The 27538-nt window shown below is 45.4% G+C and overlaps 1 protein-coding gene across 9 annotated transcripts in view; it reads left to right on the top strand.

The window, feature by feature from the left end:
- The window catches only part of Lilli (AF4/FMR2 family member lilliputian), a 158965-nt gene that overhangs the window by 72040 nt on the left and 59387 nt on the right, over positions 1 to 27538 (top strand). For all 9 annotated transcript variants that reach the window (XM_072007497.1, XM_072007499.1, XM_072007498.1 and 6 more), the window contains one exon: positions 25332 to 25874. In XM_072007497.1, the coding sequence (XP_071863598.1) occupies positions 25332 to 25874 (543 nt within the window). The remainder of the gene's footprint in view (positions 1 to 25331; positions 25875 to 27538) is intronic.

Below are 27538 nucleotides of genomic sequence, written 5' to 3' on the forward strand. Positions count from 1 at the left end.
TTCCTGTCCTGTTAACGTATACTGCTGCTATAATATCTACCGATACTTGGCTCAAATTGAACGCTTTTCGTCCCTTTTATCGTTTCGTCGATTTATTATGAATCTTTTAGTTTACTCGCATCATGTTTTATTCGCCTTATAATCATAATCATAATTGGACCGTGCGGATCTCTATACAAATTCACATTCTTATATTCAGATTTATTTCTCGGACTTTCTAAATATCCTAACGAATTCTTTATCGTAGATATTTTTCCACTCGCGTATATTACGTGCATTCTGTACTGTTGAAGTGGTCACCACTTTTAAGGAAACTCTACATCTGGTCTTTTTAGTTTTCTCAAGCACCGAGGCCATCGACAGCGTATAGACAAAAGACTGGGACGAAGGCAGACCATAGACAGTAGACAGGCGACGATGGCTTCAAGGCTTTCGGTCATAGGGTAACACTGCTAGCGCGAGCATCTGGACCAGCTCAAATTATATTCCTTCTTGTATTTACAATTCTGTTATTAAATATATTTTCTACTTTACAATTTATTCACGCATTCCTCTGTTCACGCATCTAACAACCTCAACAGTAATCTTCAACTGTGTGATATTGTTGAAGTGGTCACCACTTCTAAGGAAACTCTACATCTGGTCTTTTTAGTTTTCTCAGGCACTGAAGCCATCGACAGCGTATAGACAAAAGACTGGGACGAAGGCAGACCATAGACAGTAGACAGGCGACGATGGTTTCAGGGCTTTCGGTCATAGAGTAACACTGCTAGCTTGAGCATCTGGATCAGCTCAAATTATATTCCGACTTGTATTTACACTTCTGTGTTAAAATATATTTTCTATCTTACAATTTATCCACGCGTTCCTTTGTTCACACATCAAATAAGCTCAACATGTACATATTTGCACATTTAAATTTCCCATAAATGTACAACCATCTATACGATATAAGATACTAAATAAAATAAAATTTGCTAGTTTCTCGCGTTATATTGTAAAGGGTAGATGTCCTGATACTTGCTTACTTGATAGAGTACTTACCGGAACAGGTCGTATTAAGAATCTAACACTTATCTGAGCAGAATCTGTCGATGTGTAATTAGCAAAGAACGAAGCAACACATATGGATTCGTTGTTTATCGTGAATGGTTAGTTTTTTGTCGAACGACCGATGGCAATGAACAACGCCTGGCGTATAATAATAGCAAGGTAACAAGACAGAAGACACGGACGAGAGCAACATGGTACACGAGGCTCTCGTCGTTCTCCTCCTCCTCGTTACGTAACGAACAAAAGAGTAAATCGCGAACGTGCCGGACAATTAAAGAATTACGATCTACTTTTTATACGAGTCATATAACCGACGGCTCTTTCTTTGTTTGCCAACAGGAACGAGCGCGATCCATTTTTCTCCGGTGCCGGTGCACCGCGAACAATTTGTCCTCCGACGTTCGTAACTCGAATGGACGGTAGAATCTTCGCGAAAGCGGTAACTCGATTATTTAATCGCTAATGGTCAGAGGATGCTCCGTTTCTCTATCTTTTAACGCGATAACTTTCGCCTCCCGTATCTCGACTTCTTCGAAGAAACGAGTAACGTTCCAATTATTCCGTTTTGATATAAGCGTCGACATTCGTAACAGAAAGCTCGCTTATCTTGGCTTTCTTATTTCGCTGAGGAACTTTTAGTCTTCCCGTTGCTTGGAACAGATCAATTAGTTGAACGTTAACGTTTGTACCTAAACCTGTTACGCTGTTCGAATCGCTTCTGACGTAATTGTATTATTCTATGGTTAAAACGGGCCTCAAGTTTAAGAAACTTGAAGAGAAATTGTTATCGATACGTGTGCTTTATCGTTTCACTCTTGAGTATAAATATCTTTTTAAAACATTAAAAGTCTTGTTGTTTATTCAAATGGAAGTTGAACTTTGAGGACTTCGGCAAGATCAACGACGGAATATTCGTTTTATTAGGTTGGTGTATAGAAAATGACACGGCTGCAAATAAAATTTCAGTTACGCGCAATTAGTTTGGAACGTCGGGTATTCAATCAAAATAATTTTGTGAGTAATTCGATACGTTTCTCCAATCGCCAAGTACTTACTTTCAATTAGTTCCATTATTCCAAATTGCCAGGAAGCCAATAACGAGGATTTTATATTTTCTGTATAAATCTTAATACTAAATATATGTGTACATAACAAATTGTTTCTTCCTTAATGTGATCGATAAGAGACTATAGGAACAAACGTAATAATTCCAATTTTGAAGAAACGAAATTTCATACGCGTCAGCGTAACAGCTGGATACATTTTCGCGATGGAAGGTCGCGTCGCGTGCAATATATCGATTCGACGGGATAAATCGGAATATATCGGAAAAACGTGGAATATATCGGGTTACGTAATTCGCCACGAGGTTTTAATGATTGCGCGTGGCTGCGTGTCGATGACGACGAGGATCGTGATACGATACTCACGAGGACGAGGTGCCGTTCGAACGACGACAAATAGCGATCATTTGCCCCTGGTTCGTGTCGTGTTTTGGCAGCTGGGAATTCATTACGCCCCTCTGTCCGCGTTCAATCATCGAAAACCGATCGATGGTATACCGAAGAAACGAGTTACATGAATTTCGTGCGGCGATGAACTTCAATGAAATCTCAGGTATCGTAATTTGTCCTGTCTGCTGAGAAAGATGGAAAAATTAAATAGCTGTATCAACTTGAACGCGTATCTCAGTTTTCTATTTCGACGTCTAACTAGAAGCGTCTGTTAGTCAAATCGATCTCTTTACAACTGACTTCTCAATCCATTTTTTTAAATCAAAATCCATCGATTCTTCGATTTATCTCCTAATCGTCACTCGCGATACATATTTCATCGATCTGGCAAATTGGTAATTCTACAGCTATTTCGTCTGCGATCCGATAGATTTAGATAGAAGCTTACTGGACACGTCAGTTCAAAGACAACGACGGTATGGTCTAACACAGAGAGACAGTAGGGCGATCACGAATCGATGGTAAATACGCGATAGGTCCTATCAATGGGCAGGAAAGATTGTCGAACACATCAAAGACAAGTTAACTTGTCGTCAGATTTGAGTAAAGGATGATTCACCTTTCACGATCATCCGATCGTCTACCAATCGTCTATAGGATTAAGTCGTGCTCTCGCGTTAAGCGGAAAGCGAAGCCCGTGATTTGTAGGTCGTTTGATCGCATTATGCCTGCCTCGTGGTTTACGTAATCCCAATGTTCGTTCGTATGTAGTTGCATTGGTGCATCCTATGTCTCTCTCCTCTCTCTCTTCTCAATCTGTTTTGCGTATGTGTATTGTAATGCACGTTTCACATATGTACGCAGCTACTATATGTATGTATCGTGTGGCGCGCCAATGTTAGGTATACGTGAGATTATAGATTAAGCTAGATTCACAACGATTGCGCTTTCCTCGTTTCTCTCTCACTTTTCAATCTCCCTCAGACTTCCTTCGGCTTTTCGTCTGACTGACTCGCGCTCTTCGATTCGATATTGTACTTCAAGGTTCTCGCAAGATTCGCTAGAATTCTCCTCTTCTCTTCTATTCACGAATTTTATTATATTTATTATTTATTTATTTATTTTTTATTATTTATCATTAGGTATAAATAGGTATGGTTGGATGACATACCCCGGGAAAAATACAATAGTTAATTCTTAATACAGAAATTTTTCATTGATCGTATTACATCGTAGTTGAAGCTATAACTTGTAGGACGAACTCTATGAAGGCGTAATTTTTATTTTTGCGATAATTTGGAAAATACGCGTTGCGAAGCGTTATCGCGTTGACAAATATAGGCTAATAGTGCGACCTTTGATCGCACTTGACATTCGCGACATTTATATGGCACGGACACTCTGTAGAGGAGCTTGTGTATCTAGAGCAACGTTTCACCTTGTGTAGTCTAATGGATTCGAGTATTTTAATCGTCGCATTTGCCCGAAGAAATGTTAATAGGCGTTTAATTCATTTCTTTCGCGATTAACAGAATTTCCCAATAGTCTAATAACTTCGAAATCTGGAAAACGCTACGAACTTCCCACTCAACGCTTTAACGTTCCATAAAGCGTGCTTTTGCATAATTGAGGTAACATCGTTAACAAAACTTGGAAAGTCGGAAATTACCAGCGTTAATAAATACCTTTGGCCGATATTAACAAGTTTGGCAACGAGACGAATGAAATTTTACTAGTAAATCGTGTAAATTGTAAATTATCTGATTACAACGTTCGACGAAAACTTAACGAGAGCAAAATCGTAAAGGAGAAGTCTGCAGCTTGTAATTTGTCGATTCACTGATGTTATTAGTTGGTAAATTTTCGTGCAACAGAGCACTGATAACACGTACAGAAACGGTCAATATTTACAAGTTTACGGGAACAAACAAACACCGTTTCGTTTAAACAAGAAACAACAAGGAAACTGCACCAAATTCGCGCAGAAAAGCCGACGCGAGCGGACGTAACCGCGAGGAATTTAACTTGCCGAGTTCCGACGTCTGCCATCCGATTAGTCGAGCCGACAGCTACGGTGAAAACGAGGTCAGAGACGAGAACGAGCGGCAAAGACGGCCACTGCGACATGCATGCACGCACGCACGCACGCTCGCACGCATGCACGAACGCACGCACGTACGCACGTAAGCCAGGCAAGCAAGCACCTACTACACGCACCGACACGCGCGCGCTTCGACGGAAATGCGGCTCAACCGTGGCGACTTTCCGCCCAGAGACCGCCGCAATCGCTTGTTTTTCGTAACAAAGATATCGCCGTACGAACCACCGTGGCTGTAACGAATAACGTGAAAATTACGCCACCATCGCTACCTTCGATATCACGTTGATTATTCGCCAATGAGGGTCTAGTCGATTCTCGTCGGAAAGCGGAGCACCCGAGTTAGATTGTCCTTGTTCTTATTCATAGCATTATGCTCGTACGATGAGGCGGACGAAAGAGTACGATACGATACTGCGCGTTAGAGGAGAAATTAATTAAATGCCTATTGGCAATGAAGGAATATGGGCAAGGATTACGATAAGTTACATTTCCTCTTGCTACGGGAAAACAGTAGAAAAATTGTCTTATATCGTTGATCAGTCCTCGAATTGTCTCTTTATTTGCCCTTTTCAGGATTAAGTACGAAGTTTTCGTTAGATTCTTGAATATTTCAAAGATATCGAACGTTGTAAAATTAGACTTACGAAACCAACGCTATGGTATTTTTACGTAAGCTCGTGCAAGATGAGTCTAATGATCCCCATCTTGACTATTTTCTATTAAAATATTATACCGTGCAAAAATGGAAAGAAGTCTGTAAGGAATCTTGATGGATGTTGTTTTTTAGAAACTCAACGCAATCGTTGCAGTTAAGCACGCGTATCGCTGGAAAGTGTCACATATTCGAACAAAACAATGTAGCATCGCGTGACGGTGAGCATCACCTGGCTTGCCCTGTGTCGTTCCACGACACTTCTCTCCATCTCCGTGTTATAGATACATCTCTTTGATCGCGAGTGACATCGATATCGAAAAACCGATACGAGTAAATCTATCGTATTTTCTCCTTATGATCCTCGCACGGAAAGGATGTTCTCGTTCCATAAAAATACATTATCTTTTTCGCAATCTCGTTAGATTTTGTTACAAACTTTTCCAACAATTCGATCGAACGTCACGAACGAAAGCTCGAATCGGATATCCATTAGATCGGTTAGCAACAGGGCCGGTTATTTGCCGATGGTGTAAATTAATTAGCCGACAAGATCGGTGGCGATGTTTTCGTGGCACACGTTAGAACGAAAGTACGAGTTAACAGCTTCGTCGGTAGCGGTCTAATCGGGGAAAAACGTTCGGGCTTTTCCTGGGAATTAATTAGTCCTCCCTGAGGCTCGTTATCAGCCGGCTCCGAGGCAAAAACGATAACGGGCTGTCACATGGCGGGGAAACGCTTGGCGAAGCCAGTTCGTGCAATTCGTCGAGTCGTATCGGGCACACAGAAACGCGTGTTATCCTTTCCGCATGGCGAATTAAAAAATAAAAAACAAAGACAACGAGGGAAGGGGGATATTGACCGTGTTGTGTAGAAAGACGGAGTTGCGTAGAATGGCCGTCGAAGCAAAATAATCTCGCGCGCTTTTCGCTCTTACCAGAGGAGATATTCCCACGTAAGGCAGGAAAACTACGTCTGGAGCTCGCGCTGTCTCTCACGATATTATCGACGGTATACAACTTGCGTTCGCACCTTCCCATACTGGTCGTTTGTCATTTTCCGTAAAATCGGTTGGAATCTCGAGCCGGGCAGACACCGGAATCAATGCTGTTAACCCAAGGTAATTCTCTCGACTTACGTGTCAAGGTATCGCGCGTGAATAACGTTAACAGGTCCGTCGTTCTGCGGGAAATCGATTCAGGCTGCGACTGTAACGAATACGCGTTCCAACGAATCGATGTTTTGACAAACGAATCATCTGCGTTTCCTCGCACGATTGAATTGCTATTATTGACGAAGTTCCACAAGTTTCAGGCCACGAGTTACCCTCGTCGATAAACGTTCATGAACGACGGTAACTAGATCGAAAAAGAAAATATTTTTTTACAAATATCAAACTATTATTAACTTGGTTAGATTCTTCGACAATAAATTATGACATGAAACTAATGATTTTTTCTTAATAAAGTTTGAAAATGTTTCATCCGACACTCGTAAGATATTCGTAACAAATTTCTGCGAATGAGCTACCGTATCGCGATAACAATCTTACGATCGTTTAGGCGCGTCCATCGCAATGACAGTTTATCGTAATTATATTTATTTATTCGCGTTTACGAAACTACCAAGGTTTGCTACTAGGCCAGACGTTGTTGTTCGCTCCTCTAAAATTAGAAGATCGTAGAAGAAACGGGAGTCGAGTCGAAGCGAGGGGTCTGCTCTGAATCTTTTTACGTCTTCCCTCTGGGTATGGGGAGAGAGAGAGAGAGAGAAAAAAAAAGAAAAGAAAAGACCGGTGGGCGTTAAAACGTTATTAAACACTGCTCGCGTTCCACACGCGTAATCGTAGCAGTAAATCGCGGCTCTGAGTTAAATCGAGTATCCTCGAGATAACGGGGAGTCGATGGACCGAGAACAGCTTCGTAAGACCGGTGTTGGGCTTTCCAGATCGCTCTTAATGACTTTAATGTCCCGTGGGGGAACGACCAGGAATCCCGGAAACGCGTTTCCGCTCTCTTACCCTCTTCCACCACTTCTAGTCGCTTTCTCTCACGCGGCTTCCAACTTTTGGATTTCCAAGACTCTCTAGACGAGAGGGAGGCAAAGAGTTGGTAGCATGATTCTCTCCTCATCCCTTTCTCTTCGCCTACTACATTATTCAAATCTGTCGCGAGAAGAATGCCGGGGTGAATTTTAAGGGGGCGAAGCAAGTCGAAGACCGGCCAACGTTCCTCGTTTCGTTTTCTCGTCTTTTCTGATTTCGCGAGGATCGTCCGTCGTCGTCTCGTTCGTCTCGCGATCTTCCACCGATCCTCGTCGATCGTAAATCTGTTCTCGTGTGGCCGCACCATTTGCCGACAGCCACATCCTGTAATCCATAACCGATACCTTTGTCACGTCCCTATCAACGCAGCTGCAAGGTATTCGCAGTACGCGTGTTATCGTGACGCTATCTGCGGCGTCGGATCGCTAATTAAATTACTAATTAAGCGTCTCTACGAGCAATTAAGTCGTGGCGATCGTTGCTTTCGAATGGACGGCGCGGTGTCTAGTTTCTCTCGCTCTTCCTAGACTCTTACGCCTTATCCTTTCTCATCTGCGAACCTTGCTTGCATAATTTCGTTTATAAGCCGAGCAGCTGTTTGAACAAATTTTCTAGTCCGTTGAACTATTACGAAACTCTTATTTTCGAGCGCCGTTTACAATTATCTGTTCGAACGTTGCCAATACTACAGAGGCTACAACTTCTAACGTAGTTTACTCAGTTTACCATGTTGTCACGAAGCGTGCGCTTCACCAGAGAATTTACGTTCATCTATCAGCGTAATTCAAAGATATCCTGGATGAAAGAACGATAAGGCAATAAAGTGTTTCAATGTGACGATTGGCACACGTTCGATTTTCCGCTGGTTACTGTAATAGCTTAAGATGGATAGCTATATACACGTAACAACGTTATCCGCCGGTCGATCGGCCCGCACGCAACTTCCCGGCAGACGCTCGAAATTAAAATTTATTTCACGCTGTTCGCGATAATTCAACAGGAAGCCCTGGTTAACTGGTCGTTGGAAGTTACCGCGTAGAGTACGTCAGGTGGAACCTGCGTGCATTTTTTCCTTAGGATACGCTGGCGCCCACGAGAGCGCCATCCACGTCGTTAATTACTCGATCGCTTAGAGTATTCGACTAGTTGCGGCCTGTTCCACAGTCATCGGCTAGGAAACTACTTTGTCGGGGGAGGGGGGGGGGTGGTAACAAGGGCTGCGTGCGTGACCGCCATACACGCGCGCGATCACACGCGGGTATCGTCGCGTAACCCACTGGTATTTAGCGTAATTTATGAAACCGCCTCCGACGGGTTCTCCGGTTCGTTTCGACCGTGGCGGGACGGCGGGGGCCGTTTGCGAGGGTGGAGCGACGCTGGCTAAAATACACACGAACACTACGGTACACTACGGGTCACACACGGCCACACACAAAGAGAGCAACTCTGGCTTTCACGGCAGGGGTGGTATGACGGAATCAATACCGGTGTGTGAGAGGGTGGGATAATGCGGTGGCTTGACGAGAGTTGTAGCTACTAAGGGAGAAAGGAAAGAGACAGAGGGGATGGAAAGGCGAGAGGGACGCAGAGGTGGAAGCAGAGGAGGTGGAGGAGCAAGCAAGCGGAGAAGCCGATGAGAAGGACGGGTGGCGGGGGTGGGCCAGAAGGAAGAAACGGCGGAACGAAGGAGGCAAAGGGTGGCAAAGAGGGTGAGCTAGAAAGAGAGGAGCGAAGTCGAGAACTAGCCGAGGATATAAACAATGGGCTGGTAACCCACGTTCGGTGGTACACGTTGCTGGAAAATTACCTACGATACCGGATAATGCAGAGAAAGAAGAGTGGTAGAGCTGCCGCGCGGTGGTAACCACCTTCTGCGATCGGTGCAGCCATTCTTCTCCGCTTTTACCTCTCTTTTCCTTGCTATTTCTCTCTTCCTCGTTCTTTTATCTTTATTGGCAAGTAATAATCACGAGCATTATGGCGGCGCACGGTCCATTTTTGCGCGACCTCTCCGGCTCGTTGGCTATCGCTCGCGACCGCGGAGGGAATACGCGACAACCAATGGTGGAACATCAGAAAGGGACGAACGAACGTTGTTCGTAATTCGAGCGTTAAACGGCAGGCTATTCGAGGCATTAATTTCGGCGGCGGGGAAAGAAATTACGCGGAAGACCGCGAGATTACAGCGAGCGAATAGATTTTCGCCATCGGCTCTCGTCGATCGATCTTTTTATAATTTCCTCGTTCCTTCCCCTTCTTCCCTCTATACGCGACGCGCGAGATTTCTCCCTTGGTTGGTGTCCAGCTATTTTTCTTCCTTGTGGGAGGCAACGATAATAATCGCATTACGCCGGCCGTACTCCGTTTTATGTACAGCCCTCGTGGCCGCATATTAAAGGGGAGTCCGTCCTAAATACGTTAATTTCGCGGCGAAATTATTTGGCTCGTGGTATACACATCCCGTTTCTCTTCTCTCGACGAGAGTAAAGAAAAAAAGGAAAAAAGAAAAAAAAAAAAATAGAAAAAAAAGCGACCGGCGGGACTATAATTGCAACAGCAATACCATTGTACTAATGCATGCTTGCACACCGTATACAAATAATTCCCCGTTCCCGAGGGGGAAAACTCTTTCCGCGCTTTTCCATCTCTTTATTTCCTGCGGCGGTTCATCGGCGTGCAATCTCGTTTCTTTTTCCTCCGGTTCGTTATAAAGCTTGGTAATCCAACGATATCTTAGTTTCTTCGTTCTCTCGTTCCTTTCTTTTTTCACCCCTTCTTTTCTCTATCCGTCAAGTTACAGAGGATGGTTACAGAGGCTGCGCCTAGTAATAGCTCGTCCTTTCTCTCCTTCTTTCGTCCTCTTTTTCGTTTCCTCTCTATTCATCGGTTTGTTCTTCCGGATCGGTGGATCGATTCGCGCTGCATTCGCTTCGTCTTCGACCCAAATAGTTTGGTACATCGGTGGTGGCCGTTGCTCAAACCCCTTTCCTCGGTATGCGCGTCCCGTTCGATGGGAACCCGATGGGAGGTCGAGGGCTAGAATGCTAGGGGGTTAATTAATTGCACCCTTGGCACGAGACCGCTGTTCGAATTTAGTCGTAGTACCCGCTTAACCTCCCTAATGTCCACCGTGAATTTCGCTAATTTCCCGGATACACGCACCCCTTTCGTTTAACTACCCTGTTTCTTCTCGCGCTTCGACCCACGCGTTCTTCCTTTTTTTTTTTCTATCCTCTCGATTATTTCCCCTCGTTTTATCGTATTACGTCGATTAATCTATCGCCAGAGAGACTCGTTGGTGTAAAAAGATTCACAGAGATCCAAAGTATTACGCATATACGAGGTAGAAAACGACGCATAAAGTAGGAGAGTGAGACGGGTACAAAGATCAAGGCGAGGCACAAGCTTGTAAACGTGTAAGCGTGACAACTGATAAGAAAAGATTAGAAGATGCACGAGTGTAACGACGATTTTTCGTATTGGCTGTTTGTCGTTGATTCGATCTCGCATCCACTGTTTCAACATCGACAAACTCGGCACCATCGTTTCCTTCGTGGTTTTAGCTTCCCGACGTTTCAACGATGTTCCCTCTGTCCGAGAGCCAATCGATTCCACGCCAATCTCGCCGTCCAATACCATTGCCTCGGTGTTGGTGGTCGAGGAAGGTTAGCTACTAGTCGCTAGAATCGGTGCAGCTCGCTTACTCGTTGGTAAAGGCGTGCAAGACGTCGCGAGTCAATGCACTCGTACCGCGCGCGCGGAGGGACAAAGATCGAACGAGAAAGCGACTCTCGCGATAGACCGTTCGCGTGAACGTACGACGATTTCAGACAGTTACACGAAGAACAGGTAAACGGGAGGGGTTGAAGAAGCTGCTGTCAATGTTGCTTTAACAACCGATGCCCGACACAAAAGCCACGAGAGGTCCGTTAACGAAGCAAGAGACCGCGACCTACGGCGACGCCGTGACTCACTCGCAAAGGCAAACTCGATGTATGTTCAAATTCAAACACGACGGCAGAATCTCTCTTTTTCCCTCTCTCTCTTTCCCTCTCTGTTATGGCCCTCTACATATATAAACTGCCTCGATCGAAATTGTAATTTCACCGAGCTGGCGCCGGCGCCGCCGCCATCAGTCAATACCGAGTACCAAATCGATCACTGCCGTTGGTCAATTCCGATGACTACGTTCCACAACAGGGTGTATTCCGTGTTTGGTATCCATCAAACGCGATACATAATGATTTCGATTGTTGGTTCGTCCACGTGACCGACGAAATGGCTAAGTGTGTCAAGTTTGCTCGCGTTCTACGATATCGATCGACCTACTGACACGCGATCATCGCGAGAAGAAAAGAATATGTTTCGCGGCCATCTCTGCAAGGAGACGCCAGGACCTCGAATGGGACTTGTCGTCGAAAGGGGAAACAGGAGACGCGAAAGAGAAACGCAGGAAAAAAAAAAAAGGAAAAGAGAAGAAAAAACAGAACGCCGTACGAAACCGCGTTACAAATAATTAGCAAGCGAGTGTAGCGCGTCGCGGAAGTGCGCGTTAGCCCATTAGTTCCGGAGACTGATTCCTGTTACTTAACGTTCTCGTTAGGGCAGGGCTTCCTTGGTTACTATCGGGGCCCGATGTTAGGTAACTAGATTCGTTCGTGCGTCCATCATCCTAGCGGCCTCGTCGTTTATCAGCGACAGATAGACAGGAAATTGTCCGTGCAATCGTCGAAATGTCGATCCAGAGACGAAAGGGGAGAGTCGTACGAGGTATCGTATCGTATAGTTGTCGCTGGAGCGTAAAAGTAAACGTGGTCGCGCGTCGAGCGAACGAAAGAGAACGCCTGCGTTGGAGCGCGGTTGTTTGCGGACCGCAGAGAGTCGATTCGCTTTATTGGCCGGGTATCGGGGCGAATTATAAAGTATGTCATTGTACGTTGCCGTGGTGGAAACCGGTGCAAAGATGTGAATGACTCTATTTCGGTCGTACACAAGACCCGAAGAGAGCGTTGCGCCGCTATAAATACGAAGGGAAGTGTGCGCGTGATCGGTCCCGGCGTAATTTCGCCGTCCCTCGTCCTCTTCGGGTTTAGTTATGGATGTCTGGCGTCTAGGGGTTACGCAAGGATACCGGGGCAGAAAGATTTCGAGAGGACCGAAGGAGGGCGGCGCGCGAGGTTAACGGAGAATAGAAACGAACTCTGGCGAGGGTCGAGACTCGGGACGAAGGTGGAGACGTAACAGGAGAGACGAGAATGGCGAAGGAGAGAGGAAGGATAAGAAGAGCGATAAACTGGATGAAAAACGAGGAGAAAAGCGAGGAGAGGAAGGGAAAGAGCGAAGAATCGTGTCTGTGCGCGGTTGGAAAAGGGGGGACGGTTGAAAGTGGCGAAGAGGTCTGGCGACGCTCGCAGCGGGAGAGGATGGAACGAGTTAACAGGGATGGGGGAAAAAAAAGGACGAAGGACGTCGTGAGAGAGGAGAGAACGTCGGCCGGTCATGGACCGACGCGAGGGGCGGATGGAGGCGCGCACGAACGAAGCTGCCGCTGCTGTAGGTGGAGGAGCGAGCGAGCGAGCGAGCTGGTGTCGTTGACGAGACCGGCGTAGGAAAGAGGGATGAAAAATAATCGTGGATGAGCGAAGCGTCGCCGATGGATGGAGACGCTTACTTTTCATCCTGGCATTACCGTGATTAGTAAACTCCGCTGCTCGGTTGCGTTCGGTCGTTCGTAATTTTTTTTTCGGGAATTAAGCCGGCTACGACTGCGATGAAAACGAGATGTCGGCTGGCAAATATTTAATCTTTTAATGCTAGCGCGAACGTGCGAACCGAACCGAAGCAAAGAAACGGCTCGTTTCGAACTTTCCGTTCGTCTGTGCGTTAACCGAGAAGCGTGGATCAACGAAGAATCAGCGAGAACGGCGTTACAAGTTGGTAAACTTAACTAGAGGCTAATTAATTTGAAGATTCGATCGAACACGATCCCGTTGATTTCAAGCCCGTTGGTCGACCGTTTGCTTCTCCCTGGCTCGTTGGATTCCCGAGACTCGTCGTTATCGTCCCGATCGGCGATAAGAATGCGTGATTTGCGATTACTCGGCTACGATCGTACCACGCGAGCGCCTTGCGCCTCTGTTTCGAGCGCTGGCGATGAAAGGCCGCAGTTAAAGTCACGGACGCTGCCGGTGGCAAGAGTTTGCACCACTTTAGCAGCAACCGTACGGTGGCATAATGATGAGTGGCCCGTTTGTTTCTCTTGGTCCATGATTACCGACCTTGTAGGATCCCTCGTATGTTTTACGTTCGACGCAACCGAGTGATTTATCTGTCCGCCTATAGGCAGTTTCGTAGTTGGGATCGCGAGCACCGATCCCATGTCCTATTCATAATCTTTTCGTAGTTTTCATCGACCGGCTTGTACCAGCAGTGCTGCTCGTGCCTCTACGATTGGACTTCGAACAAGTCCGACTACGAAAAAACCCGATATCTTCGACAATAGCGTCGCGTCACGTTTCCTGCTTCGTTCGTTTAATTAGTCGTCCCGATGTTTCTCCCGGGAGGATAGCGAGACAGACCTTCGAAAGTTAGAGAGGGAGCGCGAAAAAGTTAATCAAAACGTACGTCGTCGTCGTCGTCGTGTCTTTTCTTCTGGTCGATGACACTTGGGGGGAGGGGGGGGGGGGAGAGAAGGAAGAAGAGGAAAAAATATAGTTTGTCTCGTTTAAAAGATTCACTCGTATTATATAACTTATCTGTCATCGGTTCATGGCGTTTATCGACACGAACTAAATCGATCCTGTGATCGAAGTCCGATCGACTTTTTCGATGGCGCTTCTCGCGAGAGCGTAGGAGTCGCTCGTACGTAGGTGTGCATAGTAACAGGTGGTACTAGTAGTCCCACACGAACGTAATGCAGTTTGATGACGTGCATCGAGCTCTCGCTCTCTATGGAAGTGTTTGAGAAGCTTGTCCCGCGTATCGAGATGTCTCCAAGTGCTATCACGACGGAGGGTCATTGCGAGAAGATCCTCTCCCAAGGTGATCCCGTCCAAACACCGGATTTCAGACAGGTCCTTATTGGATCCTCCTGGTGTCGGCGTCGTGGAACAGACGTAAATTGCGCGCGGAATATCCTCGCCACTCGATAACGAACTTACTATCGTAACGCGCATTTCTGTTTATCGACGGCTCTATTTATTCGTTCAACGGTGAAATATTTGTTCGACGAGGGGAGAAAAGAGCGGGAACGATACGAGCATAGCTAAAATTTCATCAGAGGAAAAAATCATGTTCGTTTAAACTGGACGCATCGGCAGTGATATCGGGAGAAACGAAGGTTTTAAAGCGTGGAAATTTATTCGCCGCAGAACACTGTGGCCGATGGTTGGCGGTGAACAGGATTTCAACGGAACGCGTTCATTTCATTTCGGGGAAACAAATGGAAACGTCTGGACGATGTTGGCCAGACGTTCCGCTATCGGGAATAGCGTGTCGGGCGTCAGCAAATAGCCCCAAAGCGTTCGTCGCGCTTTCTCCTCTCCGATCGCGTTTTTACATTTCGTCCTTCTCTCTCGCCACCGGTCGAATTTGATTACTTCTGGACGCGTGACAGGTAATACCTTCATGGCCCGTTCCCATGAAATCCCAGCCAGGTCTAAATATCTGACGGTTATTTTTCTAAGCGTTTTTCAATGTTACAACAACCGAGAACGGATAAAAAGAATGCGAAAAGCTTTTGAGCAAGGTAACGCCGCGTTCCGCTCGTTCAAACCGCGCGTTAGATATTTCGCATCGTCGTCGATTTAAACATTTTTCCGCCAACGTACGTGTACGTACAGTCTCTGTTTGTACGATTTCCAGGAGTTTGCAATCCTGGCACGGACCTTTCGATACGTCTACGCGTTTTTCGTTTTCGTTTTCGCCAGCGAATTAAGAGCGCGCGCCACTTGCAATTGAATTTGCACCTCGTTACGAGAGAAAAAGATATTTGTGGTGGATGCGCGATTAACTCAACGAGATTCGAAGGATGGATGTATGGACGGAGCTTGATCGAAGTGAGAGAAATGGAGAGGAAAAAGGAGTGGAAAGAGAAAAGGTGGACGAATAGTGGTTGCTTACGTTCGCGAGTCGGTCCTCGACGAGCTTAGAGAGACACAGTCGTCGGTTGCTTAATGCGAATTTCACATGCATAGAAGAAAAGGGTGACCCGTAAAGGTTGGGGAAGGGGGTGAGCGAAGCGGACGGGAACCGCAGGAAGCGATGCCAGGCACGTAGCATTTTAAAATGGAAAAGAGGCGAGGAGAGCCGTATTGCGCGGACGACGGTGTTTCGTCCTTGGCGCGCGTAAAAGCTCTATTCGTATACCCTTTTTTCCATAGCTTCTCTTGTTCTCTTTTCTTCCCGCCGTTTTTCTTTCCCTCGTTCTCCACCCTTGCCTGGTTGGTTCGTAGTCGTCGCTCGTTCTCTCCACCCACTCTTTCGATTGCACCGCGTTTTCGTTCTTTCGGGATGCGCGAAAGAGAAGAGCAAACAACGCGTACAAACCGTAGCGTTTTTAATATCGCGCGGAAACGGGACCGACCGAGCGTCATAAGCTTGCAGATAAATTTACGCTCGTGGAATATCGAGTCGAATCCGGCGAGCGATCGTCGTCGCGAGCCTCTTCGATCTTCTCGTCGCTGGGCCGATCGTGTCGCGTGTGGAACGCGATCCTCGTTTCGAGGGAAGGTGGGAACGAGACTCGACAAGGAGAAGAGAGGGCCCGCCGAGGCAGTAAATTTCTTCGCCAAAGTATATCGCCCGCGACGCCTATCCCCCGCCGTATAAATTTTCCCGTCTAATCCCGCAAAAACCAAGGCGAAATGGCGTCGACCGCGAAACAAGCAGCCGACTTCTAAAGGGTTAAAAGGGAGAGAATCGAAGCTCGACCGGCCGTGTTTTCCTGCCACTTCTTACCTACGTTCTCGCGCACACATACACCTGCGCCTTCTTCGCGTTTCTCGTCCGGTGCATACGAAGCCGAGCGTTGCTTCGCGACTTCGATCCGAAGCTTGCCGCTAATAAAACGCTAATTAACGCTTCGCTTCGACGAACGCGCGCCGCCGCCACCGGATCGAACGGTTTGCGAGCTTCGCCTCGAGACCTTGGACTCTCAAGGGCCGCTGATTAATTACCGGTATATAACTCTGTTCGTTTTTCTACCGCGAGTTTCAAAGATGATCGCGATCGATCGGCTGCGTTCAGCGACGTAAAAATTCAACTGGTTTACCTACAACAACCGTTAGCAACGCGATACGACGTACGGTTCCTCTCATCCTCGCGATCGTACGCCGATTCAAATTTATATAGCGAACGTTCGTCGACGAAATTTTTACGTTCTCGACTGTTACTAGTAATTGGAACGCGAACTTTCCCGAACGAGGTCGTCGAATCGTTCGACGCTTCCTTTCGAACTAATTTCGATGCGACTTTCTCGAAACGATCCGCTCTATTGGCTTTTCATTCTGTTGCTCTCTGTTCCCTCGTTCCCCGATATTAACGACGATGATCGAGCACTGAAATTTATCCGCGCGTGATTGTCAATGCGCGCTGAGTACACAGATACGACGCTCAAGCTTCGACGAGATCTCTCTATTCGAGACGTCGAGCTCGACGATTCACGCGGAGACGGGCAGATCGAACGACGCGTCGGAATACGCGGAAGCGTCGAAGCGGAAATCCGAAAGAAGGGTGTTTCGACGATGAAACGAAACGTGGCTCGTCGATGGCAACGGGACGAGACGATTTGCGTTCGAACCTCTGTGCTCGAGCCGATCGTAACGATACCTATACGTATACCGTGGTCTTAAATTCGCGAGACGAGCGAAATGAGAAAGATTCTGTGTTTGGAAATAAAAGAAAAATCAATCCACGATGATTCTACGAGCAACGTACGTACGATACACGATAATCGTTTGGCGGTTACGTTGAAACGAAACGGTGTACCACGGACGATGTAGGAAAAGTGACGTAATCTTTGCTTCGGATTAGATCCGACGAAACGAAGATTCTTTCGCCTACAATCTACGTACTACTATCATGGCGTGTGTATTATTTCGCGGTGGAACGGAGTTTTCGACCGAGGAGAGCAGCTGTCAGATGGAAGCAGCGGACTGGAAAGAGAATTTCTGAGAGAGGCGAACGGAGCCAGTAGTAGTCGGTTTGAACCGTCGGCAAACTGCATCTATGCGAGCCCCGGGAGTATCTTTGTTGCTCGTTGAAAGCGGCCGTGCTCGAGTAGCACACCGGCAGGAAGAAGGGGCGTACGTGGCTCGCGTAACCTCAAACGAGACATCCACCTGCCTCGTTGAAATCTTTGCGGTTTTTTCCTTGCCCCTCGGTGTGCTTGGGACAGGGAGCCGTCCCAGGCTCTTTCAAACCCTTGGAAGTTGGTAACTTTTCCAGTTTATATCGGCTCTCCGGTTGGTTAATTACAAATGGAAGAGATTAATTAGATAGCCAGGTACTTTCTGTTATTTTGTTTGTTGATTAAGCTGCCGCTTCAGGGTTACACGATATAGCTGTCAGCCACAGAGAGATTGTACGATATTAAAGGGGTATTTTGCTTGGTTCGCAATTTCGTTACCACTTCACCGGTTACGTTCACCTAACTTCCATTTCGACCGCGAAACTATTCTCGCGTTACGACGCTTCTAGAGATACTTAACGGTACTCGACTAATCCGACGTTTCTATTTAAACTGACCGGCAATCGACTCGATTGCCGTTTTCGATTGGAGTTTATTCGATCCTCTGGTTGAAAACAGAAACCAGCGTCCTGTTTCGAGAATATAAACCCGATGAAGAGACTCGCGACTCGATTTACCGTATATCATTTCCCTCGTCATTTTATTACTTGTGTCGATCCCATCGCGAGCATTGTCCGCCCGGTAATGACACGCGATTCTCATCGCTATTTATTTCCCGTGGCGTGGCCACCGATCGGCGGATCCATTAGCCGGTTCTCGCTCCTCCGCTGCGATTCCAGACAGAAATTTCCACCGTTCGACCGCAACGGTGGCGTTTGTTCCATCGTAAACGTCCTTCGACGCGCGTTTCTCCTGCGGTTTCAGCGAGCACCGCAAAGGATGACATTTTACTCGTTACGTACGCTTTTCTTCCTTCCCCTCGTCCGGCTTCGTCGACTCGGCCGTGTCCGCTTACGCTTACATGTATGCGTATGCAGTGGCTGGCACGAAGGGAAAGGATACAGAAGCGGGTCGTTTAAAATCCCTCTTCATCCGTCGTGGTATCGCAACTCCGACGATATTTCATCCCTAGCGGTATCGAGTCAGCCGTTGCAAGCATAATATCAAAGGGAAGCTCGAAAGCCCGAAAGAACGAAACGACTCCGGTCGAAAATCCTCCCGAGCAAGAAACTCCTCTTCTCGCGCATCGGTCGTCTGGATTTTCCGGCCAACTATCCATCCGCTCTTTGACCTTTCGTATCCCTGCCTGCTATTTCCGATGCGGCATTTCGTCGGTTGCTGCTTGAATTTTCTTCGGGGCTACAAGCAACAGCTTGCTTTTCTTTCTACGTACACCGGGTGTTTTTGCCGTAATTATGGTAGAAATTATAGCGTTGTAGGAAGAAGAAGGTGCTTGCACGAAGGAAAACGGCTCGATAACGTGGAATAAATTATCTTACACGAGATTTCGTTCTAGAGAAAATTGCTTTCGAATATCATTCGAGTGCTCCTGTGTTGTAAATGACTTGATAATATGGGATAAGTTTTCTTCTGCGAGGTTTCGTTTGCGAGAAAATTCGTTTTGAATATTATTCGATTAATTAATTATGTCAATTACAAACGCGCGTTTAATTATGTCAATTACGAACAACGTTAACATTATGGATAATTATTCTCGTTGCGTAATCGGTCTTATTCAATTTTTAGGATTCGTGTTAGTGACAACAGAAATTATTTGAAATGTTATTCGTAGCGTCGAATGTAAAACTGTAAATTTAATTGTTGCGCATATTTGAGTATTCACGACCAGTTTCCTCGAAAACAGGGCGTTATCCGAACAAATTCTTTCCCTATTCTATCGCACTATAATTACCAGGACGTTCCATGTAATTGATTTTCGACGTGGAAAATCACGCGCAAAGCGATCAACTGTCTTTCATCGTTCGTTTCTTGTTCCCTTTAGAAAGTAGATGTTCGCGATGTAGATTCTGTTGGCACAGGCAAATACGTCAGTGAATAGACCGACAAGCAGTAATTAAGAATCGACTTTACGGTATCAACACTCTAAATTCCTTCATGGACAATCGCGCAACGACGACGAAGCGGATTGGACAGTTTCGTCTGAATTTCCTCCGACGTAAGGAGCTTAACTCGGACGACCCGGTTTTTCCGGCCTTCGATGAAGGAACACCTATTCCGTCGTTCCTTTGTGCCACTCGGAATTCTTTGTCGCTGTAATAGAGGTAGTTGGTTCAAGAAGAGACCACGACGTCGAAAAGCTATTTGCAAACGTCCAGCAACGACGTTTCATCGTCTTCGTGTCTCTGCCGTGCTTCTACAATCTCTCGTAAATAAGCTCGACGAAGTTCGATGAAAATTTGTAGAGAGAAAGTCGACTGTGTTCGGAGTTCCCGCGCGTAATTTATAGAGACATCGTGGCGCGCGATACGGTTGCCAGTCGCGAAGGCAATATAGATGCCTCCGGGGTAATTTCTGTCGCGTTGAACTCCGGCCATGCCGAGCCACCGGCAAGATTGATAACTCTCCGGTAGATTCGCTGGCCTGGTCGGAACCGTAGCCGACAAGAAACCGTACTTGGACGACGTTGTGGCGTGCTTTCTTTTCTTGGCGCGTCGGTAGATTCTTTCGTTTCTTACCGAATCTTAAGACAGTGGTGTAAATATCGCGACAAAAGATGGAGTCGAATATTTTTCCTATCTTTTCCTGCTTCCTCGTTCTCTCTTCTTCTCCAAGTAGGTAAGCACAATATCGTTGAAATATGGAAGGAGGTAGCAAGCCGTTGGAAGAAAGTTCCATTTGCCAGTAGTTTGAACGAGGCAACAAAAACCAGCTGAAAATAAATCAAACAAATAAGTTTTTCAAACGTGTTAAATTTCATTGTCAACTGGTATCTCTAATAATAAATTCCTGCACTTTTGAACCGCGTCTATCTTTCTCTTACCTAATAAACACGGTTTCGATATTGCAGATACCTTCGAGCGACAGCATATTGCCGATACTGCAATTTCTTTAAACGTCAGGCTATCATAAAATATAGATGGGCAAAAGATAATCACGGATATTCTTGGAATTCCCTTTTGAAATGGCAACGTTAAAAAATCTCCATTCGATAATGTAAATCGATTGGAAAGAAATCGCAGATAAAATATTTCAACGCAACGTTGTTCCTTAACGAAGTTAGAGATACCGTTGTTGTGCTCTATAGTTTTGCAGATTAGTCGAATATGATAATACGATTCGATTATCGTAGCTATTATCTAGCAACGCGTTCATACATAATCGATGGAAAGCTAAAGCCACGCTAATAGTATACGGGACCGGTTGCTAATTTCGTAGCGTAGGCAAGAAAGCAAATTTTCTCGTCAGAACGCGAGGTAAGCGATCTTTGGCTATGCTTTACACACGTAGAAGCGCGTTATTCGTCGCACGCCGCTTGCCAACTGCCGAGGCTCCATTCTCTTCTCTTTTCTCTCTCCCTCTTTCAATGTTACTCGCTTTGCTCCTATTTTGCTGCCGCATAAGGCGGCCGTTAAATAAAGTTTCACCCTTGCAGAGGCAGCCCTCGTCTTTCCTCCTCACCGACTACGTCTTTCTCTCTTGAACAAGATAAAACTACCATATTTTTTATCCTCTTTTGCTCCCAGAAGAAATCTATGCCGTGGCCTTGATTAAAACTCATCGGATATTTTCTTCTTAATCTTCTTGCATCGCTACACATAACTTTTTACGCGTCGATAACGAGTTTCAGGTAACGTTAACTCTTATCCTAGAGGCAAGAATTGCCGGCATCGTCACCGATGCATCGTGAAAATTTAAGTACAATTTACTCCGAGTACAGATATTATTTCGTGGTAGGGGTGATATGGTAAAAGAGATTGTTGATCACCGAGAATCATCGTTGAAGTTAGTTTTACATGTTCGTTTTGCAAAGTCAAATTTCACTATGTAAACGCGAGCCTTTCGGATTCCGGTTAGTTATCTAACACGATATTATACACGATGAGTTGTATTTAATATTATTTATTATTTAACGTACTTGGAGAAGTTTATGATATTAGAAGATTATGAATAATTAATGAATTAGAAGATTATGATAATCTCCATCTGAAATATTTTATTTCTCTATACGATATGTTCCATCGGATCCACGTGTTATTTTTGCTTGACTAGTTTGGCTATGAAATTGTTAATTTACGGTCAATTAAAAGCCAACGAGAAGAATTTGCCGTAAAGCGAAAATTTTCGTTGAATTCGGAGATGGCGAACAGTTTTCGAATACCCAACGACAGATGTCCTTGCTTATTCGCAGTTCACGCTCGTTCACTCGCCGAACAAATCTCGAAAATGGATCAGCCAAGGGATATACACGGTGGCATGGCCGTAAGTGGATCAAAGCGGTATAGCTCGTCCCGTGAATCGCTTTTATCCATTCACAGGAGGAATTTGCACGAACCGAGAACGCGTGCGTGCGCCCGTGTGCGTCCTCGTACGTGTCCGTTGGATTTGTTCTCATGCGAGATCGTGCCTCTGCTTGCTCTGTCGCAAGGTATTTAAACGGTTCCATGCGTGCAAAAGGAAGCCGTCGCCTGCGCGTTAAATCACCTCAAAGCTCATCGTCCATCCCAGAACTTGTTCCCTGGAAATCAAGTCGTTTCAAGATCTTGAAACTTGCCTCGGATATTCTTGCCAATTGCATTGGCGCCTCATCGAGATTAGGTTTGCGTGTACATAGTAGCAAGGGACGATAAAAGTATTGATTCTTACGTGTTCTGACCAATATATCTGTATAAAACGTAAACGCTGGTTTGCAAAAGACGATACTATAATGTCGATATCGTGCGCTGACATCATAATCAGAAAGCTATGAATATTAATTTTTAAAAGTTCCTTTTCTTTTTCTCGACACCGATTGTCTGTCGTTAAATGGTAGCTCGATAGCGATATTGGAAGATCTTTCAAACCGATGATCTTTTAATAGAAACGAGTTAATATTTTTTTTTGTCATAATTAACAAAGAATCTAGTAATATAGCCTACAACGAAGTTATAAGACCAAAGTCTTCTTTGAAACCGTTCGACTTTGATTTGCAACATTTTTCATTAGTAATAATAACATAAATCAAGACTACGATATTAAGTGCCTTATGCTGTATATAGAGATCGGTATTTTCCGAAATCATAAATTGCCGAGGGCATTTCATATTTCAAGTTCACCATCTCACCCCGTGATACTTTACCAAGCTTCTTCTCGATTGATCACCGGTTCGCGAAAGAACAGATTTCAAGTCACGTTGCTGATTAATAGATTTCTCTCTCCCACGGTCCGATCGAATGTGAAAAATTCTCAAGTAAAAGTGGCAAAGTAGATCGTGTACGGTCTGGTTAGGCAGGGGCTGGTTAGCCAGAAGCAGTGGTTGCGGGAATATTTGCGTCATGGCGCGTCGTTTCTTGTTAACGACACGGGGCCCGGTCGCGTTACGACCGCGTATATTTCACCGTTTTACGACGTTTTCGGCGATGGTTTTACGGCGCTTCGCGTGTACGATGATCGCGTCGCGATGAACACGAGAACGAGCGCGATTAGAGAGAGCTCCTTGGAAAGAGACGAGTTCTTGAGCAAGCTGACAGAGAGAGAGGATTGAAAAAGGGAGAGAGAGAGAGGGAGTAGAGGAAGGACAAAGAGACTAGCGAGGGAAAGAGGTGGCGCGATTGAGCGAGGTCTGGGTGGAAGGGAAGTCCCTGACCTGGTCACCTAAGCGTTCCTCTCTTTCATTCCTCGGCGAGTTTACCTCGCAGTTTCTTGTGGTATTACGTTTATGTCATCTCTGCGCTTGGATCCCTTTTCTGACGCGTAATTAGCCAGACATTAAGACTACCCTAACCTCAGAGATCCTTTTGAAATATCATCTGAAAAAAACTCCAGCCTGTCATTTAACAGTTCTATTTATTCAAGATATTGCCTCGAAAGCTGCTATTTTCTTGGTATTCGTATTTAGCAATTGTAGAGATTTCAACACTTATGCTATGTATATATGTGATAACTTCATTTTTGTTGATTTTCTAATTTTTATGCTACTCGGAGGTTGGAAGAAATACTTCGATGTAATACAATTTGAAATGAAAGCGATTTGTCAGATTCAATGGTACGAAGAAACATAAGATTGTAAGAGTACCTTGATACAAAGTGTTGTACAAAGCCAGTGACACAGTTAACGTTATAATTATCGATGTTTTTGAAATATTCAGATAACAGAAACCTACGTCTAATCTCCGATTAATAATTAATAATTAATTGACGGTGCGCTGAATTTTAAAATTGTCACCATATAAAGCTCGGAAAATATAATTTGTCGTGTCTCTTCTCTATGATATTCGATCGTGATCTAATTACACGAATATACACTGTAATTGAAGCCTGTCGTTTACGTAATATTTTTGCACGTAACAGACTTCGATCCGTGAATGAATAAAAATTAAAACTTAGCAAATTCGACTACCGCGTCGTGTCCAATTGGATCTTAAAAGACTTTGAAAATATCGTCGATCTGGTTAGGTCGTAGACGCTTCTTTCTCGTAAGTTGTCTCAGTTTGCAATTATTTTCTTGGTTGCCATGTCTCTTCATCGGTCGCTTCTTATCGATCCATTCTTCCTCGTTGGTCGCCTGTACGAGATTCGTTGTCGGTTAAAATCCGGTTGGTGGAAAGAGGGAAGGAAGTAGTGGTAGACTCGCGGCGCGCGTTAGCTCGAATTAATGATTTTCTTCGAAAATTGCACTCTCCGCGAGGTGCACGATGCATCGGAAGCTCGTTAAAGAACCGGCTGGTAGCACACTCGATGCTCGCGCGGCGCTCGGTCAGAAAAAGGGTCCCGGTGTGAACAAGTGTACGTGATTTATAGCGCGCTCATTAATCACGTTAGGTTTCCTCGGCCCACTCCGCCTCCTTATTAAACCACGATTTCATCTCATTGTCCGTAAAGACAAAGGCAGAGACGCGGCGGATCATAAACGCGTACAGAAGCTGCCTGTCTGTTATATTGTATACGTCTATGCAGTACAATGTAACCGGTGCGCGCACCGGTCGAACACGAATTTCTCCTCTCTCCGGTACCGTCGTAAACTTGCCAGCCACTGTTACGCCGCATTAATTATTATTGCTTGTATATAGCATATACATGCCGAGTTTCCGTATACACGCGGTTCGCACAGTTTTGCCGGGAGACACGGAGGATCGTTCAAACGGATTAATCTTGCGGATGTCGTACGATCATCTGGTGCTTTCTCGCTCGATACTTTTTCCTTTCTATTCGCAACGACTGCGTGGCGAGAAAATATAATTACGACCCGTATGATCGAACGTAGTAGCATCTTCGATCAACTTTCGTAATTTAATGTACAGACAAAACATTTAAACAAACAGAAACTTTATGGTGATATCATGTACTATTTTTACTCCTTTCTTCCGAAGCAGAGTTTTACTCTGCATAGAATCAAATGTAAATTAGTTTCGTAGCACTTAACTTCTTAACCCCTTCCAGGGATTAACAGGCAATTGACATTTCTTCCTAACTGATTCATACTCGATGAACTACTTTCGGAATCCTCGTGTATTCGCATAGAATTCATAACAGCAACAACAACAACAACAACAACAACAACAACAATAATGATTGTATTAAGCGCCTCGTATATTTTCTTTTTGTTTATCGGCGCGCCTTGTTCTGTCTCCGATCGTTTAATCTTTCGAATAATTATTAGTAGAAAATGTTTGTGATTTTAGGTGAGTCCAGACGCTCGAGACAGTACGACACAGCAAATTCAATCGAAACTAGGCAACTATTCTCTGGTGAAGCATCTTCTAGACGAGCCGAAACGGCTGATCGGCATCGAGGGTGTACCGCCGAGCCCTGCTCCGCCCCCAGCCGCGTGTATTCGGCTGAGTTCCAGTTCGATCGGCGCAAATTCCAGGAACTCGCCCTCCTCCCAGGAATTCAAGAAACCCGGAGGACCGAGAACCGATGCTAGTGGTTCGTCCTCGTCGACTTCGTCGTCGTCCTTGTCGTCGAGTCATCAACGCGGCGGTTTTGTGAAACCGGCCGATGGAAAGCCACCGTACGGAGGCCGAGGTAGCTACCCCGGCCAGCCGGTAAAGCACGGGGGCAATAGCAACGATCATCGGAGCCACGGTTTATTACCCGCCAAAGGGCCGCCCACGAATTCACCCGGGAACGGTACGCTCTTTGGCAATTCAAATATCGGGAATTCCAGCGGCAGCAGGCTTCACGCTATCAGCAGCAGACTGTCCAGGTTACCTATCGATAACGTGAGTATCGATTCCCATTGTTTCGCGGCCATCGCCGCCTCCTTCGCTTCTTCCTCCGCTTCCATAGCTTCCCGTTCACTTTCTCCCTCTCCCTCTCTCTTTCCTCTGTACCACGCTCTCGTCCTTCCGCTCGTTCTTGTTTACACGAGTAAAATGTCGCCGTTGCACAAGGATACGTCTACGTATTGCATTATGCGCGTTTTCTTCGGCGTTTTCTTCTCTAATCGCTTTATCAACGCTCGTCGATCAGCTATTTTATTTCTTGTTTCCCTTTCCATTTATCTCTCAACGAATCCGGAATGCGAATCGGCGGATAGGTAACTGAATCGGGGTGGTTGCGGTTGCACTTGTTGCGCGATTAGTATTCATCGAATACCGGAGCTGCTCGTTAAAACGTTTATGATCGCGGATAACAACAGGGATTTATTTCTGGTAGTATAACAGCGGCCGTTTAGTCGACAAGATTTTTCTATCCTCTGTTGCGAGTCTCTGTTTCCGGTAACTGTAGTTTTTGAGTTCACGTTCCAGTTGCATATTCATCGACGACAGTTCATATCATTTTACGTGTTCGTAGATCGAGTCGAGAATCTCCGCGTAGAATCATAGTGCAAAAAAGTTGTTTCCATTATCGATCTCTGAACAAGAGATCAAACATTCTGAGACATTAATCGGTGCGAAGCAATAATAAAGAGGTTATTATCGATTCTTGCTTTCCACCCGTCTTCCTGTCGAAACGTTCTCAATCTCGGTATTCGATGAAAGCTTCGCGGCGACAGGTTCGTTGACGGGAAACGAATTGCTTTTCAATAGAAATCTCGCTGGAGGAATACACGCGATAGGGAGAAGGGTACAAGCCGGAGAAATGGGAAGAAGGGGGCGAGTTTGGTCGAGCCCTATTACGCGTGACTCCTCGAGGTGCAAATTTCATTCAGATTGACTATCGATCGAGTCTTCTCCGATCCGGTTTGCGCCGTGTTTCTATCGTTTTCTCTGTTGGAGCACGCCGGAAGTACCACTCCTCCCTTCCCTGCTCTACTTATACAATTAGAGTTAGCCGGAGAAGCACCGGCGTTCTCTCTTCGCTCTGCCATAGTCGAGATAATTGATTCCCCTATTGGTCCTTCGTTTTTCCCCCATTCTTTCCTTTTATCCGGTCGTTCTCGTTTTCATCCGCGAAATTAGCTTGGAATTACACGTGACATTCGAGAGAAGTGGGAAGCAAAGACAGAAATAAACTACCGGTCATTAGTATTAAGACACTAGTTACATCTCTTGGAAAATTTCCAAGAAATTTACTTTATTTAACGTTTTGTATTATAAGACGTACGAACCTCATAAAACTCGAACCGATCAACTTCGATTATTTTCAATTTCTTAGTTTCGTTACATAAGTATACCTACTATTAATGTTCGATTCTTAAGCAATAAATGACTTGCTTCCGGAAACTCATTTATCGCGAGAAGATCAATTTCTACTGGATATCAGCGAGTGTCTCTCGCGCAATTATTTGTCGTCGATCAATGATATCAATGAACTCGACAATTTACAGACTAAAAATTTCTCTGTTACAATTTTAGAAGTTTTACGTCGGACACCTCGCAAATTGCAAAATTTTCTGATATAACCTCGTTTGTTTTATCTCCGTTCGTATTTTTACGCAGGA

Source organism: Bombus fervidus, chromosome 7, assembly GCF_041682495.2.
Source record: "Bombus fervidus isolate BK054 chromosome 7, iyBomFerv1, whole genome shotgun sequence".
Classification (NCBI taxonomy): Eukaryota; Metazoa; Arthropoda; class Insecta; order Hymenoptera; family Apidae; genus Bombus; species Bombus fervidus.